The sequence below is a fragment of the Poeciliopsis prolifica genome, unplaced genomic scaffold (genome assembly GCF_027474105.1).
Source record: "Poeciliopsis prolifica strain line A6 unplaced genomic scaffold, Auburn_PproV2 SCAFFOLD010, whole genome shotgun sequence".
Lineage (NCBI taxonomy): Eukaryota > Metazoa > Chordata > Actinopteri > Cyprinodontiformes > Poeciliidae > Poeciliopsis > Poeciliopsis prolifica.
In genome coordinates this window covers 10,373,661-10,395,822 of record NW_026562385.1, presented here as the reverse complement: position 1 = coordinate 10,395,822, position 22,162 = coordinate 10,373,661, and the positions used below count along the sequence as shown (strand labels likewise).

At 41.2% G+C, this 22,162-nt stretch overlaps 2 protein-coding genes across 7 annotated transcripts in view; both read left to right on the top strand.

Moving 5' to 3' along the window:
- The first annotated feature begins 29 nt into the window (after window positions 1-29).
- ddx47 (DEAD (Asp-Glu-Ala-Asp) box polypeptide 47) lies at window positions 30-5,515 on the top strand. The gene is made up of 12 exons (XM_055035498.1): window positions 30-221; window positions 426-519; window positions 1,491-1,679; window positions 1,777-1,848; window positions 2,601-2,719; window positions 2,914-2,985; window positions 3,078-3,194; window positions 3,282-3,428; window positions 3,516-3,653; window positions 3,737-3,807; window positions 3,918-4,047; window positions 5,136-5,515. Exons 1-12 carry the CDS (start codon window positions 30-32, stop codon window positions 5,289-5,291), a joined length of 1,497 nt encoding a protein of 498 aa, XP_054891473.1. The 3' UTR covers window positions 5,292-5,515.
- Window positions 5,516-6,842: 1,327 nt separating this feature from the next.
- The window catches only part of LOC129363375 (myosin-10), a 58,315-nt gene continuing 42,995 nt past the window's right edge, over window positions 6,843-22,162 (top strand). For all 6 annotated transcript variants that reach the window (XM_055035458.1, XM_055035456.1, XM_055035455.1 and 3 more), the window contains exons 1-3: window positions 6,843-7,065; window positions 8,850-9,227; window positions 15,163-15,319. In XM_055035458.1, coding sequence (XP_054891433.1) covers window positions 8,883-9,227; window positions 15,163-15,319 — 502 coding nt within the window. In that variant the 5' untranslated portion in view covers window positions 6,843-7,065; window positions 8,850-8,882. The remainder of the gene's footprint in view (window positions 7,066-8,849; window positions 9,228-15,162; window positions 15,320-22,162) is intronic.

The following is a 22,162-nucleotide window of genomic DNA, read 5'->3' as shown; positions in this document are numbered from 1 at the left end:
AAGTCGACAGAAAAACTCCACTTCCCGTCATGCTTTGCGTCCGCGTTTCCGCAGCTGCGCAGTTCAGAAAGGAAGACACGTTGAGACGGGGAAGCATGGAGGACCGGAGTCCGGAGCAAAACACCGGTGTAAGACCGGAGGAGTCTGGCGGCGACGACGATGAAGAAGAACGGGTTAACACTGGAGAAAGTGAGGAGGCGGTGAAAACCTTCAAGGACCTGGTAGGTTTGTTTCCCCGGAGTCGATAAAAGAAGACACGTTAGCAACAAAGCTAACGTCCCCATTTCGCATTAGCCAAGCGAAGCTAACGCGTTTTGTAAACACAATTTCCTCTAATGAGATGTCCTTACTCTTAGTGTCAGTGTCTGAAATATGTCCAACAGCGTTAAAAGCGCCATGTTTTAGAACTGCTTTTCCCTCTGCAGGGTGTTACCGAGGTGCTATGTGAAGCTTGTGATCAGCTGGGATGGAAGAGTCCAACCAAGATCCAGGTGGAAGCGATTCCAGTAGCTCTGCAAGGTTTGACACCAAGTCGCTTTTCTCTTTCTCTCGGTGCCAAATAGTTTGCAATGCGTAAAGTCAGGCGTACAGGACATAATGGAGAAATGGCAACGATGTAGCTCCACTGCAACCTAACTTCCGCTCTGCTGATAGTATGTTGTTTTTGAAATTCAAATAGTTGGAAAATAAAGTAATCACAGCGATAAATAATACTGTAGTATAATGGTAGTGACATAATATTGCTAAAGATCAATAAACTTTAAATTCTAGTGAACATTTAACACTGGAACAGGAAGACACTTCAGAAAAAAAATTCCAAAATAAATAAACAAACAACAAATTAAATTAATTAAAAAGTCTCTCTGTGCTGTGCTTAAAAAAAAAAAGGCTAGTTGAGGCCAAAGCACCAGACCGAATACTTTTGAGATCCATTTTTTGATAAAGAAACGAGAAAAAAGGTGAAATTATGCATATGGAAATTGTTGGGCTCTTTTTAATTTACAATGCGATTAATTATTGCGACATAACTGATCATAAGCGTTGAACTTGTTCCTATTTTGTCACTTAATTGGATTATTGTTGATGCACTGCCTGACTACACAAAATAGTGCATATTTGCAAGTTTTTCAAGCTTTCTTTCTTCCAGAAATACAAATCTGCAAAGTGTGGTGTGCGTTTAAATTCAGCACTCCCAGTAAATATTTTGTAGAACCACCTTTAATTTACAGACTTGCAGTTTTTTGGGGGGACCACACTGTTTTTCTACTTTAGCCCATTCCTTTAGGCTCAAAGTGGATGGAGAGCATCCGCGAACTGTTTTTTAATCTTTTGCCACAGGCTCAAATGGATTTTGATCTGGACTTTGACCGGGCCGTTCTGACACAGAAACATGCTTTGCTTTAAACCCCTCTTTCCACTGTTGATACTCTCAAGTCGAAATGTGAAATCCAGCAGCCAGCAAAGTTGTGTTGATCCTCCTGAAACCGCAGGCAGAGACGTCATCGGCCTGGCAGAGACGGGTTCGGGTAAGACCGGCGCGTTCGCTCTGCCGATCCTCCAGTCGCTGCTGGCTTCGCCTCAGCGGCTCCACACCCTGGTCCTCACCCCCACCAGAGAGCTGGCCTTCCAGATCTCCGAGCAGTTCGAGGCTTTGGGCTCCAGTATCGGGGTCAAATGTGGTACGTTTCCAGGAAACATTACCCGGTTTGTTGTTGGGGATGGAAACACTTTTTAGAATATTATTAATGTTTTTGACTCATCTCACATCTGTTGCAGCTGTGATTGTTGGAGGAATCGACATGATGTCCCAGTCGTTGGTGTTGGCAAAAAAGCCACATATTGTTATTGGTAAGAGAATAGTTATTAGGGATGCAAGTTATCGACGTAATGAGTTAATCTAAGGTTGATGGATCTTATCAATTGACTAATGATCAACTGAGGTCATATCATCGTTTCATAACAAATTTTTCTCATGCTGAGTTAAAAAAAAAACATGAAAACGAAAACGCATCATTATCTTTAAGCATTTTTCTTGTGCGTGTCAGCTGTGTTATAACTTGACTGAATAAACAGAAAATTTATTCAGTCAAGACTCAGAATCAACCATGTTTATTAACAATATGTGTTTTTTTTCATGCTGCTTATCTTCAGTTTTGTAGCAAATCAGTAAACTTTGTTGATAAGTTGATGATCAAGCTGGTGATTCAAGAACGTTGATGGTTCGTAACAGAACCGCTTGAAGTGTATTTTTAATCTCGGTTTGGACCGTTTTTCTTGTCTGTTCTGACACGCCTCCGCCATCTTCAATTCTGTATCATCACCCAGCGGCGCCCTCTGCTGGAAGGCGGTGAAACTACAACACTGAAAGAAGTACTAAACTGGCTGTAATAGTTAATTTAATGGAACAAATTTTAATCTATTAAACTACGAATGCACAATTAATAGTTGGTCGATTAATTGTTTTGCGACCCTACTTCTGATGTTTTTGGGGTTTTTTGCAGACATGTTATCAAAAAGTATGTTAACTGTCAAGAAAAGAATAAACCATATATGTGTGATAATTAACAATTAAATATATCAATTTTTGTTTTTTTTTTAAGCCACTCCGGGTCGGTTGATCGACCACATGGAGAACACAAAGGGCTTCTCCCTGCGAGCTCTAAAGTTCCTGGTCATGGACGAAGCAGACCGGATTCTCAATATGGACTTTGAGACTGAGGTGGGTCCTGACAGGACAGACTAGAATTCACTCTCCTTTAACCTGCTCACATTTTTAACGTTCTTCAAACAAACTTAAATGAAATAAAAGGAAAAAAATCCTTGATAAGTGCGTCGACGTCACTTCGGCTCATTTTCGCACAGAATCTGTTCACCTATGATGCCCGTGTTTGAGTTTTGTTTTTGTTTTTCCAGGTGGACAAGATCCTGAAAGTCATTCCGAGAGACAGACGCACCTTCTTGTTCTCAGCCACCATGACCAAAAAGGTAGCTGCACACTCGTCTGGGTTTTTCTATCAACTCCCCGTGTTGTGATGCTCGTCCGTCCAGCTCAGATGTTGCGTTACGTTGACTTACAGGTCCAGAAGCTCCAAAGAGCAGCTCTGAAGGACCCTGTGAAGTGCGCCGTATCCACAAAGTACTCCACAGTAGACAAGCTGCAGCAGTACTACGTCTTTATTCCATCCAAGTATAAGGCAGGAAGTCATTTGATCTGATCTTGAGCGGGCTTCCTTTGTTTTCTTTTCCTGTCAGCGCGTTTTAAATTGGCTGTTGCGTTGCAGGACTGTTACCTCGTGTCCATCCTGAACGAGCTGGCCGGGAACTCCTTCATGATTTTCTGTAGCACGTGTAACAACGCCCAGCGGGTGGCGCTCTTGTTGAGAAACCTGGGCATCACCGCGATCCCTCTTCATGGACAGATGAGTCAGGTAGGGCTCGTTTTATCCTTTAAATTGCTAAGCTGAAAAAAGATAAAATGTCAGACTGAAACCAAACGACCGCTCCGTTTTGGTCAGAATAAACGTCTCGGCGCGCTCAACAAGTTCAAATCCAAGTCGCGCTCCGTTCTCCTGGCAACGGATGTGGCGTCCAGAGGCCTGGACATCCCGCACGTCGACTGCGTCATCAACTACGACATCCCTACACATTCAAAGGTAGGACAGGGCTTCATGCTGTCGCCAATATTTGACTAATTTCTCTGATGAAATGGCGACGGTGAACCTGTCTGTTCTCCCAGGACTACATCCACAGAGTGGGGCGAACAGCCAGAGCGGGGCGGTCTGGAAAATCCATCACTTTCGTCACACAGTAATACAAAGATTTCATTTTAGAATTTTAACGGTGCATTCAAATTGTGACCTTTTTAAAGATTATTATTGTTTAGCAAAATATTTACCTTGCCATCTCTGATTCTGAAGGTATGATGTGGAGCTTTTCCAGCGGATCGAAAGTTTGATCGGGAAGAAACTGCCGGCGTTTCCCACACACGAGGAGGAAGTGATGATGCTGGTGGAGAGAGTGAGCGAGGCTCAGAGATTTGCCCGGCTGGTAAGTCGCCTTTGGATGATGCTTGACATCCTCTGTTGTGGTTTGGCTATCAATAACTATAAATACTTGTAATTGTTAGCAAGCAAATGTGAACAATTAAAACGGAAGAGGAAATAACATTGATTAGCAAACCAGAGGTTTGCTAATCCTGGGTGCTAATGTGGAGAAAAGCTGTGTCTGGGAATGCTGGGGCTAGCTTTAGCCTCAGTAGCATCTGCCTTTTATCATTAGCTTAGCATTGCGCAAGGATTACGGACTATTTTATCTAGCTTGGAGAGAAGAGAGGAAAGGAGAAGGGACTAAGGTTACTTGATTAAAATGTCTTCTTATCAGTCAATAATCGCATTAAACTGTTTTACGGCGTTTTAAAACCCAAACAGTTTGAAGGTATAAAATCCTCCAAAACCAATGACAGTGAAATTGACAGTGAAATCCAATCTTTTATTGTGTATGCTAACTTTTCATTTCAAGGCTTACTTGAACAATTCCAGAAAACATCAAATTTTATGTGTATATATATATATTTTTTTATTATTATTTTTTTTATTTTTTATTTTTTATGGTGCACCTTTTTAATTGGTGACTTAAAAAAAAGGATATAAATTGACCAATATTTTATCAAGCAGCAAATAATAATAATAAAAAAAAGATTCTTTCCTCGCAGCTCTCTTTTAATAACTGCTTTTCAGCAAATAGGTGGAGGCAACATCCTGGGTACTTGTGGTTGTTGGATGGTTTTAAAGATGATGATTCTAACCAGAAATAAACTTCCAGTGGGGGAAAAAAAAAATCCAAACTGTGGTGAACCCCAGGAAGAACAAAAGAAAGAAAACTCATCATCAGGAATCACTTTAATCTCTGGCTCTGTCTGGGAATCAGGTTTTATGTATTTGGAGATTTTTGTCAGACAAGTTATCTGCACGGAAATCCTGAATTACGTCACACACTCAAGAACTGAGGCGTAGTAATAAACAAAAAAACAACAGATTTCTGTTTTCTTGAGTTTCCTATCACTTTAAGACGGCACTCCTGCGTGATTGGTGATGAGCGAAAACAACGTAACCAAAACGATGGCTACTCTCGTTCAGGAAATGAAGGAGCAGGGAGAGAAACGGAAGAGGCCCAAAGGTGGAGACGGAGACGAGGACGACACGGAACAGGCGAGCGGCGTGAGGAAGAAAGTCAAAGGAGGGCCGGGTGGAGGGAAGAAGAGGGGCGGAGCAGCCTGGAGAGGAGGACGCTGAAGCAGGAAACCAAACCGTAAAATGTACATAACCACAACACAAAAGGCCTCGCCGGTCTCTGATGTAAACTTTACTATCATGACGGCTTCCTTTCCACACTTTGCTTTGTGAGACCACGACTATTTAATGACGCAATAAGCGCTCTCTTTTGTCCATGTGAGAATTTTGTTTTTTGTTTTTTTCCATTTGTAATAAAACTTTGCTGTAAAATCTCAAGCGTTCTCATTGGTGTCATGTTGGGCTTCACATGTAGCTGGAGGAGCGACTGGGATTTAAACCTCTAAGGGAGAAAAGCCTCACGGTTATTAATAGTTTAACTTTCTTTTTTCTGAAAAACGTATAATGATGCGTAGTAATTATCAAAATATATCTCCACAACAGCATAGTAGAGCTTCTGTGAAATGGATGTTTCCAGGGAGGCACTCATCCACTTTTCCTTACTTCCGATACGATATCTGAGATTAGGAATCGGCCAGTACCGATCCGATAAAGATAGCCGACATCTGTTAATTATTGTAGGTCTTCTAAATATAAGATAAAAACACTAGCTTCTGTTCCTCCTGAGCTGTATCAACAACAATAACTATCTAGTGATGCAGTTGGAATTTTGAAAATAAATTTTCTTCATGGAAACATGCTAAATTTGAAAATAACAAAACAACCCATCCCCTTTTGATAAAACTTTGGCCTTAGGATGGGGTGTTTGTTTTTGGCTTTTTTAATTGATTTTTTAAAAAAAATCTGTCAAAATTGGTTTATTTCGCAAAACTGAAATGAAAAGTGTTTCCCTGATCAACAAATGAATGTCATCAGCACAAACAGGAAGTTGGAGGATCATGGCTAGCTATGTTTTTTTTTTTTTTTACAAAATTGTTTATTTTGTGAACAAACTTGTATTTGATTTTAAGATTGTTTTATTTAAAGTAAAGCTACAATTTTAGAAATGTTTTTTTTTCTTTTCTTTCCACATCATTTAAATATTTCACACCTTCATCCTTTCACCCACTTGTCCGTCCATCAACACCCATCTGAAAAAGTACAGATTTAACACTACAAATGCATAAAAATCCTGATAACTGCAACTCAAAATCATATCCAGAGTTTATTCTGAAACATAGATAATATGGTTTCTCATACGGGGGACACTTGCTTGGGGCGCCAGCCGCACTTGATCCGCCTCAGGAGCAAAACAAACAAAACAGTTTTTATACATTTATTGCATTTATTCCCACCAAATCAAGGAATTTGTGGTTTAGCAGCCAATAGTAGAGGGAGAGAGAGAAACACCGCAAGCTGAAACCCAATTGTTTCTTGGCTGCATCCAGTGGGCGTGCGCGGTACCTAGATATTTTTGTGATAGATTTTAAAGGGACACAGAAGTGTGCCGACAAAAAAAAAAGTTACATTTTGTCCATATTTAAGAATGTTTTGAAAACGACTTTGTCTTAAAGTTTTCCCATGATTCCTCGTTCCGGACAAAGCTTCCCTCCGTGTCGGCGCGTCGGTCTGGGTGATGTGGATCTAGGTGCGCTCGGGTCCATCGTAGGCGGGAGCAGCGGCGGTGGTCAAGTCTGCTCGGGTTCGGAGGGAGGAGGAGGAGGAGGAGGAAGAGGAGAGGGGGGGCTCCCACTTCAGAGGCATCGCTCTGAGCCCGTGCTGCGCACTCACGAGCCAAAAATACATGCCTGCATCTCGGCGGTGTGGAGCTGTTCGCTGCTGCCGCCGCATTCGAGGGGGACGCCGAGCCGACCGCTGATTCGCTGACGAGCACCAGGTAAGTTGTCCGCGCGGCGCGCGGGGCAGGTTGAGGGGATGACGGAGCGCGCGGGGGAGCAGACGGACCATCACGACCAGCCGGGTCCCCAGCAGAGAGAGGAGCTGCTTCCAGAAACTTCATTGTTAACTGCGCGCGTGAGTTGAGAGCGGCTCCGGGTGAAACGCGGGCCCCGCTTTGAATTGTTAACGAGGTAACATTGACAACAATGTGACGGCGCTTCACCTTTCTCTCTCGGCTATTGACAGAGCAGCTTCACAAAAATGTCCGAATAGTTCACTTTTAAAAACACATTTTATCCACCGTGTGATGGCACATTTCTGTACCCCGTCCTGCTTCAGCTGGTTATGGCTGTGGCGCAGGTTTTTTTTTTTGAACTGCAGATAGATATTGATCCAATGCATGCGAGCAGCAACTTTTATTAGCCGAATGACGGCATTACGGGCCGAGGGGGGTAATTTACAACGTAGTGAAGTCCTCATACAGGAGGAGGAGGAGGAGAGGGGTTGGGTACGTGTGCCATTCACGACGCCACCGCTTCCCGTATGATCTAATGCGTAAGTAAGCGCGGAGACCTACGCAGTATGCGCATTACTGCTGGGCAGCACGATCCACTAACAAGCCTCAGCCTCGGACCGAAACTTGAAAAATAAGAAAGTTTGTGCTCGTTCATCTGGATTATTTTTTATTGTCTTTTGACTAATCTGCATCCCTTTGCTTCTTTCTCTGAATCTTGGTGGCATTACATCAGGGAGAAGGACAGGGCTGCTCACAAAAAGGGTGTTTTGAGGCCTAATCTGCCAATTCAGATCAGGATCTCGAGTAGTTCGAGGGCAGAAGTCCATCAACATGCAGAGCAAAACTGTTCTGGGTCTGCTAAGAGACCAACGTGAAGAAACAGATTAGAGATGCACCGATCAGAGATTTTGTGCTGCGCTGCCGATACCGATTTTTTTGTTGGTTGGTTCTTCTTTTGCCTTAGGAAATGTAAATAACAATAAAAAAATAATTCAGCACCTGGCTAATATGTTATTAAACAGTGTTGACAATAACATTAGATTTAAAAAATGATATTACTTTCTCAGACAATAATCCAAAGTTACTCCAGAGTTGACTCTTTCTGCGAAATCTATAAATGAAGTAAAATCCTGCAGCGTATAAAGGAGAGTTATCAATTAATAAAATTAAAGAACTACCAAATATCTCCTTTTACTATTTTACCTGTGCGATTACAGTGTTTCTTTTTTGCATGCACCATATTGCAATATATTTTGTATGTTTTCATTTCAATCATTTCAAAATAAATACTCATTGGTGTCGGAGTTAATATTTGAGATGATAAACGTTCAGATTTGTTCTTATGTGTCGGATTGTCATTTATTTTAGAACCAGAGGGCAGATTACATTCTGTGTGTGTTTCCTGTAGACCACGATAAAACAAAACATCGTAGGAACTCAAACGAGATGAAAAAAGAAGCGATCGGTCCCACAGCATCATAGATCTTTCACCATGGCTTACAATGCGAATGAAGTGCGTTTCCACATATCCATCTCATCACGAGCCAGACCCTCTCAAAATGTCAGTAGAGTTTATCAGAAATATTTACATTTACATGCGTGATGGCAGGAAAGAAAGTTAGCATGTAGAAAGAACTTTATAGAGTCTTTGTGACATAAGATGCTGTCTGCAAATAGTTTATTTTAAATCGTTTCACACCAATAATTGTGAATGGTAAAAATAAAGGGAAGGTTTATTTCACCTCTCGCCCCTCTGCCCTGTGCAGGTGTCTACATCGCACTGGTAAAACCCAGGGAAGATGTCTCATCGAAGTGGGCAAGAGGACCCGGAGCGGTACCTGTTTGTGGATCGGGCCGTCGTGTACAACCCGGCCACGCAGGCCGACTGGACGGCCAAGAAGCTGGTGTGGATCCCCTCGGAGCGCAACGGCTTTGAGGCGGCCAGTATCCGGGAGGAGCGGGGAGAGGAGGTGCTGGTGGAGCTGGCAGAGAACGGAAAGAAGGTGGTGATCAACAAGGACGACATCCAGAAGATGAACCCGCCCAAGTTCAGCAAGGTGGAGGACATGGCGGAGCTCACCTGCCTGAATGAGGCGTCAGTGCTGCACAACCTGAAGGACCGCTACTACTCTGGGCTGATATATGTGAGTGTTCAGGCCTGAAGCTTTCTGCAAATTGTGATTTTCAGAAGGCTCTCCATAGATTATCTATGTTAATAGGTAACAATCCAGTTATTGTTGTGTGGAATTTGATAATTTTTGACCATCTGTGTTTTGGTTTCTTGTTCATTTGGAAAACTGTGTTTGTAAAAGTAGTTTTTTGTTTCTTCCGGTCACCTTCCTTCTATAAATACGTTGCAGCGCACGGAAGATCCTGCCCCAAGCAGAAAAACCACTTGCCAACAATAACTACTTTACTTTCAAATTGTCAATGCGCTAAATCTTAAATACTGGTGGAATGTATATATTCTGGATTCATGACCTTGGAAAAGTATTCAAAAGCTTTAAACTCGTCACCACAAATCACATTTATATTCCACCTCCTTCTCTCTTACCTAAATAAAAACAATGTGTTTTCATGTGTTTAGCATAATTTCTATCATACTAAGATAGAAATTTGAGCAACTCTGGATTGAAATGTTCTGATTTTAACACGGGTTTGTCCCCATGATCTAATTCCAGTGGAGCTGAATTTCCACTGTGATGTTGACCCATTTAGTGGCTCGTTTTCCACGAATAGAATGTGGGCTATCACCTCCGAGACTCCGACTCGGCCAAAGCAAGGCGGACTTATCAGTTGTCGTTGTGCGAGATAAAACATCACCGCTGATTCCCTACAGAAGCCAGCAGCTATTTGGATGCTTTTATGCCGAGTTGTAAGAAAAAAAACATCAAAATAGTCAAGAATGGTTTAGATTTGGTCTCATTCCAGCAGTTCACTGTGCTCCTCTTCTGCTCCCCTGTAAACCACAGTGTCATGGTTTCTGGGTTTCCTGGTTTAAATTGGTTTTGGAGCTTGCTAATTGTCCCTTTCCCTAAGAAAAATTGAAAGCATGTGTTTGGCTGCGTTGGTTTTCTAACAGGAAGAGCCCCCTCCGCCCCCTTTCAGCTCAGTCGTAGAAAACAATCTCCCTACATTATTAACCTTCCCCACAGCCCCTTCTAACACCTCTGTAGACATAATATTACGCCCCCCGCAGGCTGTGCTGTTTCTCAAGGTTATTGGAGAGACTTATTTTTCTGAGTCTCTCCACTACGTCGATGGTTTACTTTGCTGATATTTATTTTCTTTTCTGCTTATCACTTAAGAAAAAGCCCAGCTGTGATCTGAAGCGACAGCCTGTCTGTTGCATTTGGTCAGACGCTTTTCTGAGACATTAACAAATATGAAATCCTGCTTGATTTCCTGTCAGACTCACCATGTGGACGAATGTTTGATATTATCACAGAATTATAACCTTGACATTTTCTTGGCATTGTCCTGTTTGCAAAGAAAAAAAAATCTTAACCAAATTGTCCAAAATAAGAAATATTTTTGGTTAATGTGTCAAACCAAAAACATTTTTTCCTTACAATGGCTTTTCTTTGAAAACAAAAAGCAACAATCACGTTCTCAGCTGCTAAAGACCACAAGCCATCACAGTTATTGATAAGACTATCAAAATCAGCGTCGTCGTTCACAACTTCTCATTGCGTTTGCCGATTGGCCCGGTTGAAAATCTACCAGAAAGAATCCAAGTGAATGGGAGAAATCCCAGACGGAGCTGTGAAGTGAGATTAGAATTGAGCCGAATTGCTTAGGGAGCTGATAGCCAGGTTATGTTACTGGTAACCAGGCCATATCTGCTTCTAAACATTCACATTTATCTTTCTTGTAAAAGAGGGACAATTGTAGTGGCTATCAGAGAGTTTCAGCCGCTTCATTCAAGTCCATCTGACACCTTTGCTTGTTTTATATGAAAATGACTTTAAACTTTTGGAACATTGTGACAGGTTATTTTCAAATCATATGAATATCTTGATAGCCACCCTGTGGCTACCACCCACAGCACCTTTTTAAAAAAATATTTTTTAGCTCATAGCTGCTAGCCTTATCATTTCTCTGCCCTCTGCTGCCTCTGGGCCTTTTTTGTAGATGTGAAGTCAGTCAGCTTGTTGGGCCAGGTGCTTCATTGTTACAGCTTTCTAACTATGAGGCGGTGAGTCACAGGTCTCTGGAGAGCTACATGCTGGCTAGCCGCACTCAACCCGCGCTACAAGAAGGCCTTTGTGTAGTTAGATAAGCCTCATCTGTCAGAAAGCCTCAGCATTTCTCCATGGCAATAAGGCTGTCTGTCTATCTGCTTCCTGACGCCCACAGCAACCCGAATGTGGCTCAGTCTCTCGCCTCCCTCCATCAGCTCTATTGCCAGTCCAACGCCTTCTGCTTATCCAGGGTTTCTGACTCACTGGTCTGACGAAAACATTATTAACGCACACGACTGCGTGTGCCTCCACCTTTGCTTGCCATGGCTTTTTATTGATTTCTCAGTGTGCGGCAAACAAACGGCCCTCACTGGACGGGTGGAAGGACGGAAACCTTTTAACACCGAGCATGAAACTTTTTAAGGAGTTAATTCAACGTCCAGCTTCTAAATGTAAAGAAGAGATGTGAAGGTGGATCAATAGTTTATTTTCAGAGTACCAAAATAAAATTGCAGTTTGTGATGTTTTATTGACTTGCAAAAATGAGAATACTTCTTAAGCTTTGCCACAGTTTGTCATGTTGCAGCCGCTTGCTCCTTCCATGTGTTTAATTGGGATTAATTATGATTCACTGAAATGAAGTAGTAGGTAATGGTGAAATTATGGCTGCCTTTCTTTCCTTCTACACGTGAAACTGATCTTATTTAAGTCCACAAAGGTCTGAAAATCAGCCACTGTCCACTTCAGCTCTGCCGTGAGCGAGAAGTTAACAATAGTCACCTCACTGTTTCCAATTTGGCAACTTTGTTGCTATATTTAGCCACTTTTCAGACAAACGCTAAAAGTATCAGGCGAAATCGGATTCGGTGGATCAGGATTTGAAAAAAATTAGTGATGGGTTTGAAATCTGTAATCAATGCACAGCTGAATATAACAGAAGAGAGCAAATGATCTATCTTCGTTTGAATAAAATTTTGAAAACCATTGTGTCTGTCTGTCACATGAAAATCACTCAAACATTTTAAAAATCAATAAAATACTTAAAAGATGGCTTCTTTTTTTTTAAAAAAAAAGGAAACATTTAAGGAGTAAGAATACTCCTGCAGGGCGGTCACTCCCACATCTAAACAAAAACATCTTGCTGTGAAGTACATTTGAAAAACTTAATGAAACCGTCCCGATTTCCTCTAAAATCGTCTGACATCCTGCAGCTCAGTTGTTGTGGTTGTGTTTTGAGCTGTGAGTGTCTGAACACTTTGTTAGCTTTGTCATGAAACCGCCGAAGCGTAGCTTCCAGGGAACGGTCAAAGTCTTGTGTGCTCCCAGCAGACCGTCGGCTCCCTGTCCTCCTTGTGGGGAGTGTCCCTTTAACGCTGGCATGCCGACCGTGTGATCACGGGCGGCAGATGGGCTCGGCTGTTGTGTCTGTTGTTGCTTGTGTGTTGCTCAGCTGTTACCAGGTCACAGCATCTCCTTCACTGGATCTGGTTTCACTGTGGAAATTTCACCTCCTCTGTCCTGGACCGAGCTGGGAGTGTTGAGTTCGTTGGTCGGTTGCAAGGCGGCGTGAAAGCTGCAGCCGTTCCAGCTGTTCCAGCTCTCTGTGGCGGCGCAGCTGAACGGAGAAAGCAGAACAGAGTCTCTATTTATAGCGGCTACAGTTTTCAGATAGGGGGGAATTAAATTTTCATTAAAAAAGAGAGCGCTGAGCTAGAATTTCAGCCTGGTCTCTGTCTCTCCACTGCTTAGCAATTTGCAGAACAGCTGAGATCGCCACACAGTGTTCGTTACACCTCTACCTTTCGTTCGAATCTGACCTCTGGGACTACTGCCAGCTTTATCGCTTCCCTACTCCTCCTTTCTCTCTGCCTACCTCTATCACCTTCTTTTTCTCATCTACCTTTTTTCTGCATCAGCACTTTAGCATCGGTTGCTCAGCGCTGACTGGAGGCCCAGACAGAGCTGTTGCACAACGGCTGCATCATGCCGTCTGCTTCTTGAAAGTGGATTTAATTATTAGGGGAATGATGCTCCCATCAAAAGAGATTAATGTGGGTCAAACCTTTTAAAATGCTAGGAAGTCGTTTTACTACTGTGACGTACAGCTTCACAATGCTCGGCTTAGTTGGACTTAGCCCAAGGAAAGCATGTATTTCAGTGCCAGGCTGCAAAAATAAAAGGCTATGACGCCTTGCAAAAGTGTACGTAAATTTGAAACCAGATGTTTACATACGCCATTTAAAAAAAAAAAAACACATGACCTTTTTATTCTCACTGTGACACTTTGACCCAAAATCAGACAAAATTTTTCCTTTTTTATTTCAGTTAGAATTAGGCCTGTCATGAAAACAACTTTTCCTGGACTAGAAGTTATACCGATAAACAATAATATTTTTGTTTTCAGACCGTTTTAATATAATATAAATATATAAAGGCAACCGCATAATGATGCAAGAACACACTGTGAAAAATCAACAAATTTAAAATTCTAATGAACATTTAACCCTGAAACTGGAAGACATTTTAAATATACTAAATAAATAAACAAAACAACAAATAAAATGAATTATGAAGTCTGTGTAGTCTGAGTTTTTCATTTATTATGTGATGATTGATTTATTTCTTACTGTGACAGGCAGAGTTATAATTACTAAAATCAAACAGTATGAAATTAACTTGTAATACATAAAGAAAATATACATAATTTAAGAAAAAAAGTATGACTGAAAACTATTGGTTTAAATAAAAAATGCACAGCAAAGAACAAAGATGAATTGCTACACTAAAACATTAAAATAAAAATAAACATTTGCCTGTCACATATCTTCTTACTACTTTGTTAGCCTTTAAGGAGACACTAACTTACTTGACTTTGCAATCATTTGCAGTCATTAGTTGATTTATTGTTTATTTTTGATTATGGCAGGATTGGTCTTTCGTACTTTTCTGTTTTTTTTTTTTTTTTTTTTGATAAACGTGTGAAAGCCAGTGTATCATTTTCCTCCCACTTCACAAATATGCTTTACTTTATGTCTATCAATGACATCATATTCTGACATGAAAAAGTAAAAAAAAAAAAAAAAAGTCTCCAGTCTTACAAAAAAAGAAAGAAAAAAAAAGATATTTGGGTTTTGTTTGCAGCTAAAAAGCTCACCATCTTTTTTTAAAAGAAAAAAAGTCTGCTTTCATTCGTTTATACACTGTTGATTTTCTTCGACCCTGTTGCTTTTTTAAACTTTCTAATATTTTGTTGAGTGTGACATTCTGCAGCTATTTGCTGTGTGCTCACCCATGTGCTGGATACACAAAGGAAGGACAACCAGAAATCAGGTCGTCTGTACGGATAATTCAAAGCGTCCACCATGGCCTCTCACTCAGCGCTGGCCGCCTTGTTTCATCCCACCGCCCAGTGAAGAAAGATTCTTGCCACATGCGCCCTCTGGGGAGACATTGTTGGGTTAATTGCGTTTCCAAAAGCAACGCCACAAGTCAGAAACGAGGCTACACATTTTCAGAGCATTCAAGACGAAGCATCTAGAGTTAACGTGAAATGTCCCATCGCTGCGCTGTGAGAGTTTTACATTCCAGTGTCAAAGCGAAGAGCTCCTATTCTTGCGTTTAGTCACCGTTTTCTCAAATCTGTGTTTCGGTCTGTTCTCTGTCTGTCAGTGTGTTGTAATGACGTAAGCTCCTAAAAGTGTGTGATGATAAGCCTTGTTGGATTGATGGAGAGCAGCTTTGATGACTTATAAAGATAGGAATGTGCAGCTCCTTGTAAATCGAAAAAGACAGCACTGATTTATTAATTCTCTTCTTTTTGTATCTCCTCTTGACAGTGTTTTTCTCCCGCTTCACGCATGCTTCTTGTTTTGTCTTTGTTTTTTTACGATTGCAGACTTACTCTGGTCTTTTCTGCGTGGTCATCAACCCCTACAAGAACCTGCCCATCTACTCAGAGAACATCATAGAGATGTACAGAGGAAAGAAGAGACATGAAATGCCTCCACACATTTATGCCATCTCCGAGTCAGCGTACCGCTGCATGCTCCAAGGTAAAATAAACCCCTCATGCATCATCATCGTATGCTGTGTTATAAGTGTAACGAGTGTCATCTTTTAGCGTTTAAAGCTTTTAATTTGCTCATTGAGAAGCAGAGATCAGAGAACAGTTTTTACAGTGCGTTAATGTATAAAACTAGCGAAGCCTGGTGGGCAGTCGTCCGGCAATTTTCCAGATTTTCAAGTCAAAACAGTGTTTAAAGTTGACAGGAAATATGAAACTATCTCTCGGTAATTATGTCCTATTGGAGGACATTGTCAACAATACATAAACACCAACTATAAATACTTAAAAGCCCCTAAAATAAATAAAACAAACAAAGCCTAGCCTGATAGGGCGCAAGTAAAGCCTGGTGGCCCGCCAGGCCTGTAGTACACTGATTTTCAGTAAAAACAAGAGGTTAAGTATAGGTAAAACCAGTAAATTGATGCCCTTCTGTTTATTATAAGCTACATTTGTGTTTTATTTCTCCTGGTCTGAACTTTAGGTCACTTGCAGCAAACATGAGGTTCAGTTTCACGGCACAAATGACTGTAAAGTGGGTGAAAGTCTCGGGGTCATTGAGGATGTCAGGCAGAATGGAGGGTTGTGACTGAAACGAATGCTTGTGTTATGCAGATTTACACAGTGTATGCAGAGTCTTACACCATAAGACCAGTGCAGATGGTGATTTATTCATGCTCAGCTATGTGCAAAATCTCTTCCCAATTCCTTGCCTCAGTCCTCCCTGACAGTTCATGTTCCCATTTCCCTCATAAATTTAACTCAGTATGGTTAGGGAAAATCCCACACAGTGCACTGTAAAGTAAATCAGCTCTGCTGTTTGTTAAAACATGATTTTCTCAATAATTGATACATTATGATGCATAAGAATACATTTGTTTTGCAACCTGCTACTTTTGTTTGAGAGAGGAGTCACCATAGAAAGTGGTTTTACTAACTTCAAGTTGTCATTTTAAAGTGTCGTCATGCTGCTGATAAGAATGAATTGTGTGTTTAGCATTTCAAATTAGCATCAATCTCTGTATGAAGATTGTAGACTGCTACTTTAACTCATAAATGTCAAATAGACAGAAAAACATTTACAAATCTAACATATTCCATGACAGACACAGGCTGAACGCTAAAAGGATGATACAGCGCGACTCTCCTGTAATTTCGTTTAGCCTTCCTGGACGCTGCTGAAATCTTTGCACCTTTACAAGTTTGACAAAATGTCTCCAGGATTTAATGAATGAATGTCCTGTGCAGATGGCTTCCTCTCCGAAATGGAAACGTAACAAAATGATTTGAACCCATGGAAGCGTAGCTCTCCGTTGTAGCAACCTTAGTTAATCTTCTTCACTCAGTACTCACATCCACACCGAAGAGTGTGTATGTTGTGTTGCCTGGTATTGCATTGGTATGATGTGTTCATTGACCCATCATCAAAGAGGAATTTCTTGTTGCATCTCCCACAGATCTGAGGCAAATATCTGCTTGTTTGTCAGACACATTGTTGTGAAGGAATCTGGAAATAATTCCACCGTAAGCGCCAAACAGATGCAGGACAGTGAGCCAGGCTTGTTCGGAGAATTTGGGACGTGTCGGCGGTGCCACCATTCATTTCCCCTGACCTCTAATTCCCAGCTCATTCTTTCGGAGCGCTCGTAACGGGCAAAGCTGCCTGTGGAATGAGGTCACCGCCGATCCTGCTTCCCGTACCGTGCTGTGCTAAATTCTGCAAGCTGAGTCATTGTCAAAGTTGACATAGCTGTCTGAACTGCCCATCAGCCTCAGCTGGACCCCTGTTGGAGGGGAGACCGTGTTTGCCATGGACACATCAGAGTGTGTTTGTGGGTTAGACCCGAGTAACGCTGCATCTCTGTGAGAAACTGGACTTTAAATGGTTGCAACAAGGTGCTTTGGATGTGAATATGAACTCTATTATTCTACTGTTCTATATTTGCTTTCTCTTTTTTTTTAACCATTTTTTTCATCCACGTTTTAAATTTCAGTCATTTTTTTTTTCTTCTTTTTCTTTTTTCACCTTTTTCCGAGCCAGAATGTTCTGGCTCGGAAGAAATAAGGAGGAAAGAAAAAAACTCCCCACATCCTGCCAGACATTTTAGTTGCCTTTCACTAAACATGAAAAATCCAAACCACAGCTCTGCTGCAGTTCTGCCTCCTTTGTCCCGCTCTTCTTTGGTCTTTAATTAGGAAACATAAGGGAACAAGTGTGAGGAATGTCCACCTTCTTATCGATGCTCAGTGTGAGGTTATAGCCAGCGTTGCCATGGTTAGCCTTTTCTTTTTGACTGCTTAACCCAGTTTGAGATTTCCCCTTTTTTTCACCTTCTAGCTTGTCACTTACAACTGTTTTTACATCTTACTTTACTTACAGCCTGTTTGTTGCTGCTGCAATACGAGGCCCTTACAGAACTGCTGTAGTCATTATTTTATGGGAAAAGGATCAAGAGTAAGTCAGCAACACAGATTGGCAGAACGTTTGGAGACGACTCCATAAAAAGAGACGGAGAGCTGAACTTCTTTTTATTTTGAGAGTTTTAGTTTGCAGCTAAATGTTTGTGAAAGTTGTGAAAAGTTCTGTCTGGGAATTTGTCATGCTCAAAATACTGGCCACCATTGTGGCGCCACCAGTTTTTGATTAGCATATAAATATACTATTCATATTTGTTTTTCTATTATGCAGACATGCAAAGCTTAGTACTTGTATCATTAAAAAGCAACGTGTTGTCTGTAAAAAGATTAAGCGAATCTTTAGTTTGAACACACACACACACACACTCATAGTGTGTAGCAATATAAATTCAAATCAAAAAACTATATATTAGCCATTTGTGATTCAGAACAGGAAAGGGGGTTTGTGCAACTACGTCACAAGATGGCATTAAAGTTTTGTTTCTCTCTGCTGAGTGGACAAAAACTGCTCAACCAAGTTCAGTGCTTGTAAATTAAACTCTGATTCTTAAATATTAATAAAGGGGTGATGTGTAGTTTTTTTTAAAAGTCTTGATTTATGTTTGACAGCTAGTCCAATACTTGTAATAGCTTTTCAAAAGTGGATAGATAAGACAGCAAAGAGGCAGAAAATGGTCAAGAAATGCAAGAGGATTGACACAGCAAAACTCAAGACATTCACAGATGTCAATGGGTTTGCTGTAGAAAATCCAGACTGATAAGTTACGGATTGAAATAATTTGAGGCCAAAAGCAAAAAAACTGTGATTTAGGGAGCTGGCTAAGAGCATACAGAGAGTGAAAGAGTTTACGGGGAAGAGAGAAGAGGGTACAGGGGAGAAGCAGAGGGGGTGGCCGGTATTGTGCCTTACAATGGGGCCTTTGTGCGGTCCGAAGGGGGCTGGGATCACGGTGCTGTGTGCAGGGGTGCAAACCCGGAGGCCTGGAGCTCCAGAGTTCTTCCCTGGGAAATGGGGCCTTTTGTATGAAGCAGCATGAGCTGCAGAGCAGGGTCTGCGTGACGAGACAGGTGTCTGTTTGGGACTTTTCCCCTGACCCCCGCTAAATCTTCCAGAGGAATGAAGACGTGTCCAAAAAATATGTCTTCATTGATGTACTTAAAAGTTTGCATCACTTCAAGAATCGTGGAAGAAAAAGGTAAAATGAAACACATGGGCAGTTGGATTTTATTGTTTCTTTGAAAAGAGGTGAGTGAGAAAAAAGGTAAAACAGACAAAGCCATTCTTTAAAGAAGGTTGTTAGAAGTTTACAGTTTGTCACAAGCCATATAGGGAAGAGGTTTTTCAAATAGTTTGGTTTGTTTGACACATTGCAATGTGAATGTGAACCACACCAGCTGAAAATGTTACAATTTTGGTCCCCAATTGAAGTGAGTCTGTCAGACTATTAGGTGTGAATACAGCCTTAGTTGAATCATGTAGAAATATATTTTCTTATTTCCACATTAGCTTATCTAACCCAGTTTCACACAGAGAAGTCATAAAAAGCAGGTGTCTAACATTTTATCACTCTCATAATAATTCGTGACACAGTGAACTCCATGCAGCTCTTCCCTGATGCCCCTGTGTTTTTGTAATTCCTGCCAGGCATCAGAGATTAGCATCCTGATATTGGACTTGCCACAAAAACACCCAGGAAAACGACCTCGTCCTCTTGGACACAGAGGACATCACAAAGAGCCACTGTGAACCAAGCAAGCCACCGGACGGCTGCCATCTGCAATCGATTAGATCGCCAAATGGTTTTTACCATATCTCCCAGAGCAGCTTTTTCTCCCCTTTCATTGGCCTAAAGGCAACACCCAACAGCATGAGGCTTTTTTTCGCTCCCCCTGTTGACATGCTACTTTGCTTTATAATTAAAGCTATGCACATAGAAAGGTCTGTCGTTAAGCTGCTGCTCATCCATCTATTGTATTCAGGAGAAAAACATTGATTAGAGAAGGAGTTCTAATGCAGCAATGAAATATACTGTTTGTTTTTATTATAGTGCCAGGGACAGTTAATCCGTTCTGATCTAGACAAGCAAGAGAAGTACATGGATGCAATGGGACATTTAGAGAGGCTGCATTTGATGTAGTAGGACTTACTGTAAAGGTTTACTGACTTTTAGAAAACCTTAGTGTGCCTTTAAATCGTTCATATGATTTAAGACAAAGTGGCATCCAGGTACTGATGACGTGACTTCAGTGTCGTCAGAGAACTACAAAACCTAACTGGGGCTTCTCAGAGTGAACAGGCCTCTGCCAGGATGCTGAATATGAAAAATTTATGGAAGACATGAAGACTGGAAATGTGTCGTTTGTTGACTTTTGCCGCACGTCGTCCCCCTTCTCTTGTTATCCACTTTCCTGTCAATTCACCATCAATTTCAGGCCAATAAAACCTTTTAAAAAGACAAAGCTATGTAAAGACCGGCTACTCTCATGTCCCTTTCAGACTGTAAATACGTGACTCCACCCGCTAATAGTCTGTAACAAGAACTGAATGAGACAGATGTTGAGAAAATGGAGACAATTTCAAATGTGGAAGCGGCGCCGTCTTGTGCTGTCGACCAGGTTAGCTGCTCAATATGTCACCATCTCGACATTCTTGTTTGGAAACGCTACAAGCAGAAAGCCTTGTGCCATTAAAATCGAATCAGGCAGCAAGACTCACTGTATGTTGGGCCTAAATGAACCACCAGACATCTGGAGTAATGTCATGTGGGGGAAATGAGAGTGAAGGAGAAATACTTGCCCATGTTTGAAGAAAACCAAACAAAGTCATTTCAGCACAAACACCCTCTCTCTGTTTTTGGTTTTACATTGTCCGTCCCAAAGTTACATATGAAGCCATCTGTCCGACAGCTGCAGACTCACTATTATTGGATCATGCAACACGACCAAGACCCGTTGGCTCTCCAATGCCTACAAAAAGCATGACTAGACCAAAAAAAGGTTTTAAGCAGTAGACCAAAATTACAGAAATCGGAGACACAAAGTCTATGAAAAATGATTCCTGTGTAACAGGAGCGTCAAACTCTGTTTCATTTTTTGCCTTATCAAAAATTTTAATGCTCTTAAAGGGCTGGTTGTGCAAGAATGTATTGATAAAACCCATTAAACTGTTCAAATATTAATAAATAGATGTCCTTCCAGGATTGTTTGAATGTTTTTATTTCTTTTTAAATCAAAATCACACAGATTTTGTGGTCCTAATTTAGAGATTTTTGTAAGGATTTTTTAAATGATATTTTCACTAATATATGACCTTAAATGTGACTTGTTATTAATTGTTGTATGGGTCACGGACTATAACTCAACATCAAGTAAGACTGAGGGAGCAGTCAATAAAACCCAAAGTTTTTGACAAATTTTGAGAAAATATTTCAATAAAATCAGAAAAAATTGTGGGGATCTATTGATTTTGAGTGAATTTTGCAGATTTGTGAAAAACTGGAGGGACATATTAATGTAATTTGGAGCTACGGCGGGCCTGGAGTTTGAAGCATGTGCTCTATAATCTATTGCCAAGATGATTTGAACCAGTTCCTTTTCATTCTACAAGTTTCTTCTAGTGGTTTTGCTTTTTGTTAGAAATATGCAGATACTCAGGAACCGTAATTCAGCAGCTTTATGTAAAATTGAGGCGTCGTTTTTGATGAGCCTTCTCTTCTTGCCAAATGTCTGAGTATTCAGCTCAGAGCGGTGAGTTTGGACAGAATGATAGACGATGCTGTGATGAACGTCAGAGTGGAACAACATGCAGCCGCCTCCACCCTCCTTCACTGTTGAGGGAAACTAGAACTCGGCCGAATGTTTTCCTGCCGATAGTTTTTGGCGGAACCGGTTTTTGCTTTCTGAACCAAAAAGCGGCAGATTACGTCTGTGTGTGCCGAGCCTCTCCGGTCTGCATGCGGCGCTTTGTGAGTTTGTGTGAACGATCTTTTTAGACAATCTCCCCCTTTCTCTGTATCAACCTTCAAAACTATTCAGTCCAATTTGGGGGTTAAATGCATTTCCATTTCAGTGTTTCCACAAATACTTCAGTGTCATTACATCATTGTCGAATGGCTGGAACAGATTCTCAGAACTAATCTAATTTTGACTCAAAGAAAGACTCGTCTTTAAAGTCCACTGATGTTTATCTCATCTTCCCAGTACCCCAGCTTGTGAAACATGTGGTTCTTCCCCAGTCTGTTATGACTGGGGAAGAGAGACTGTCTTTTTTTTTCTTTTCCCAGACTTTTCTCATTTCACCCCTACATGAGAAGCATTTGAAAAATGTGCTTTGTGGGGCTTGAAAAGGGAAAGACTGCAGAATCCCATCTGATTTTTTTTTTCTGTAGAGCAAAGCTCAGCATAGCAAAAGTCT

What these genes read in the sequence shown, in the direction of transcription:
- ddx47 (XM_055035498.1), top strand. Translation starts at nt 30, where the DNA reads ATGCTTTGCGTCCGCGTTTCCGCAGCTGCGCAGTTCAGAAAGGAAGAC. An exon ending in GATTCCAGTAGCTCTGCAAG is followed by an intron (nt 520 to 1,490) that starts GTTTGACACCAA and finishes CTGAAACCGCAG; the next exon opens with GCAGAGACGTCATCGGCCTG. An exon ending in CTCAGAGATTTGCCCGGCTG is followed by an intron (nt 4,048 to 5,135) that starts GTAAGTCGCCTT and finishes ACTCTCGTTCAG; the next exon opens with GAAATGAAGGAGCAGGGAGA.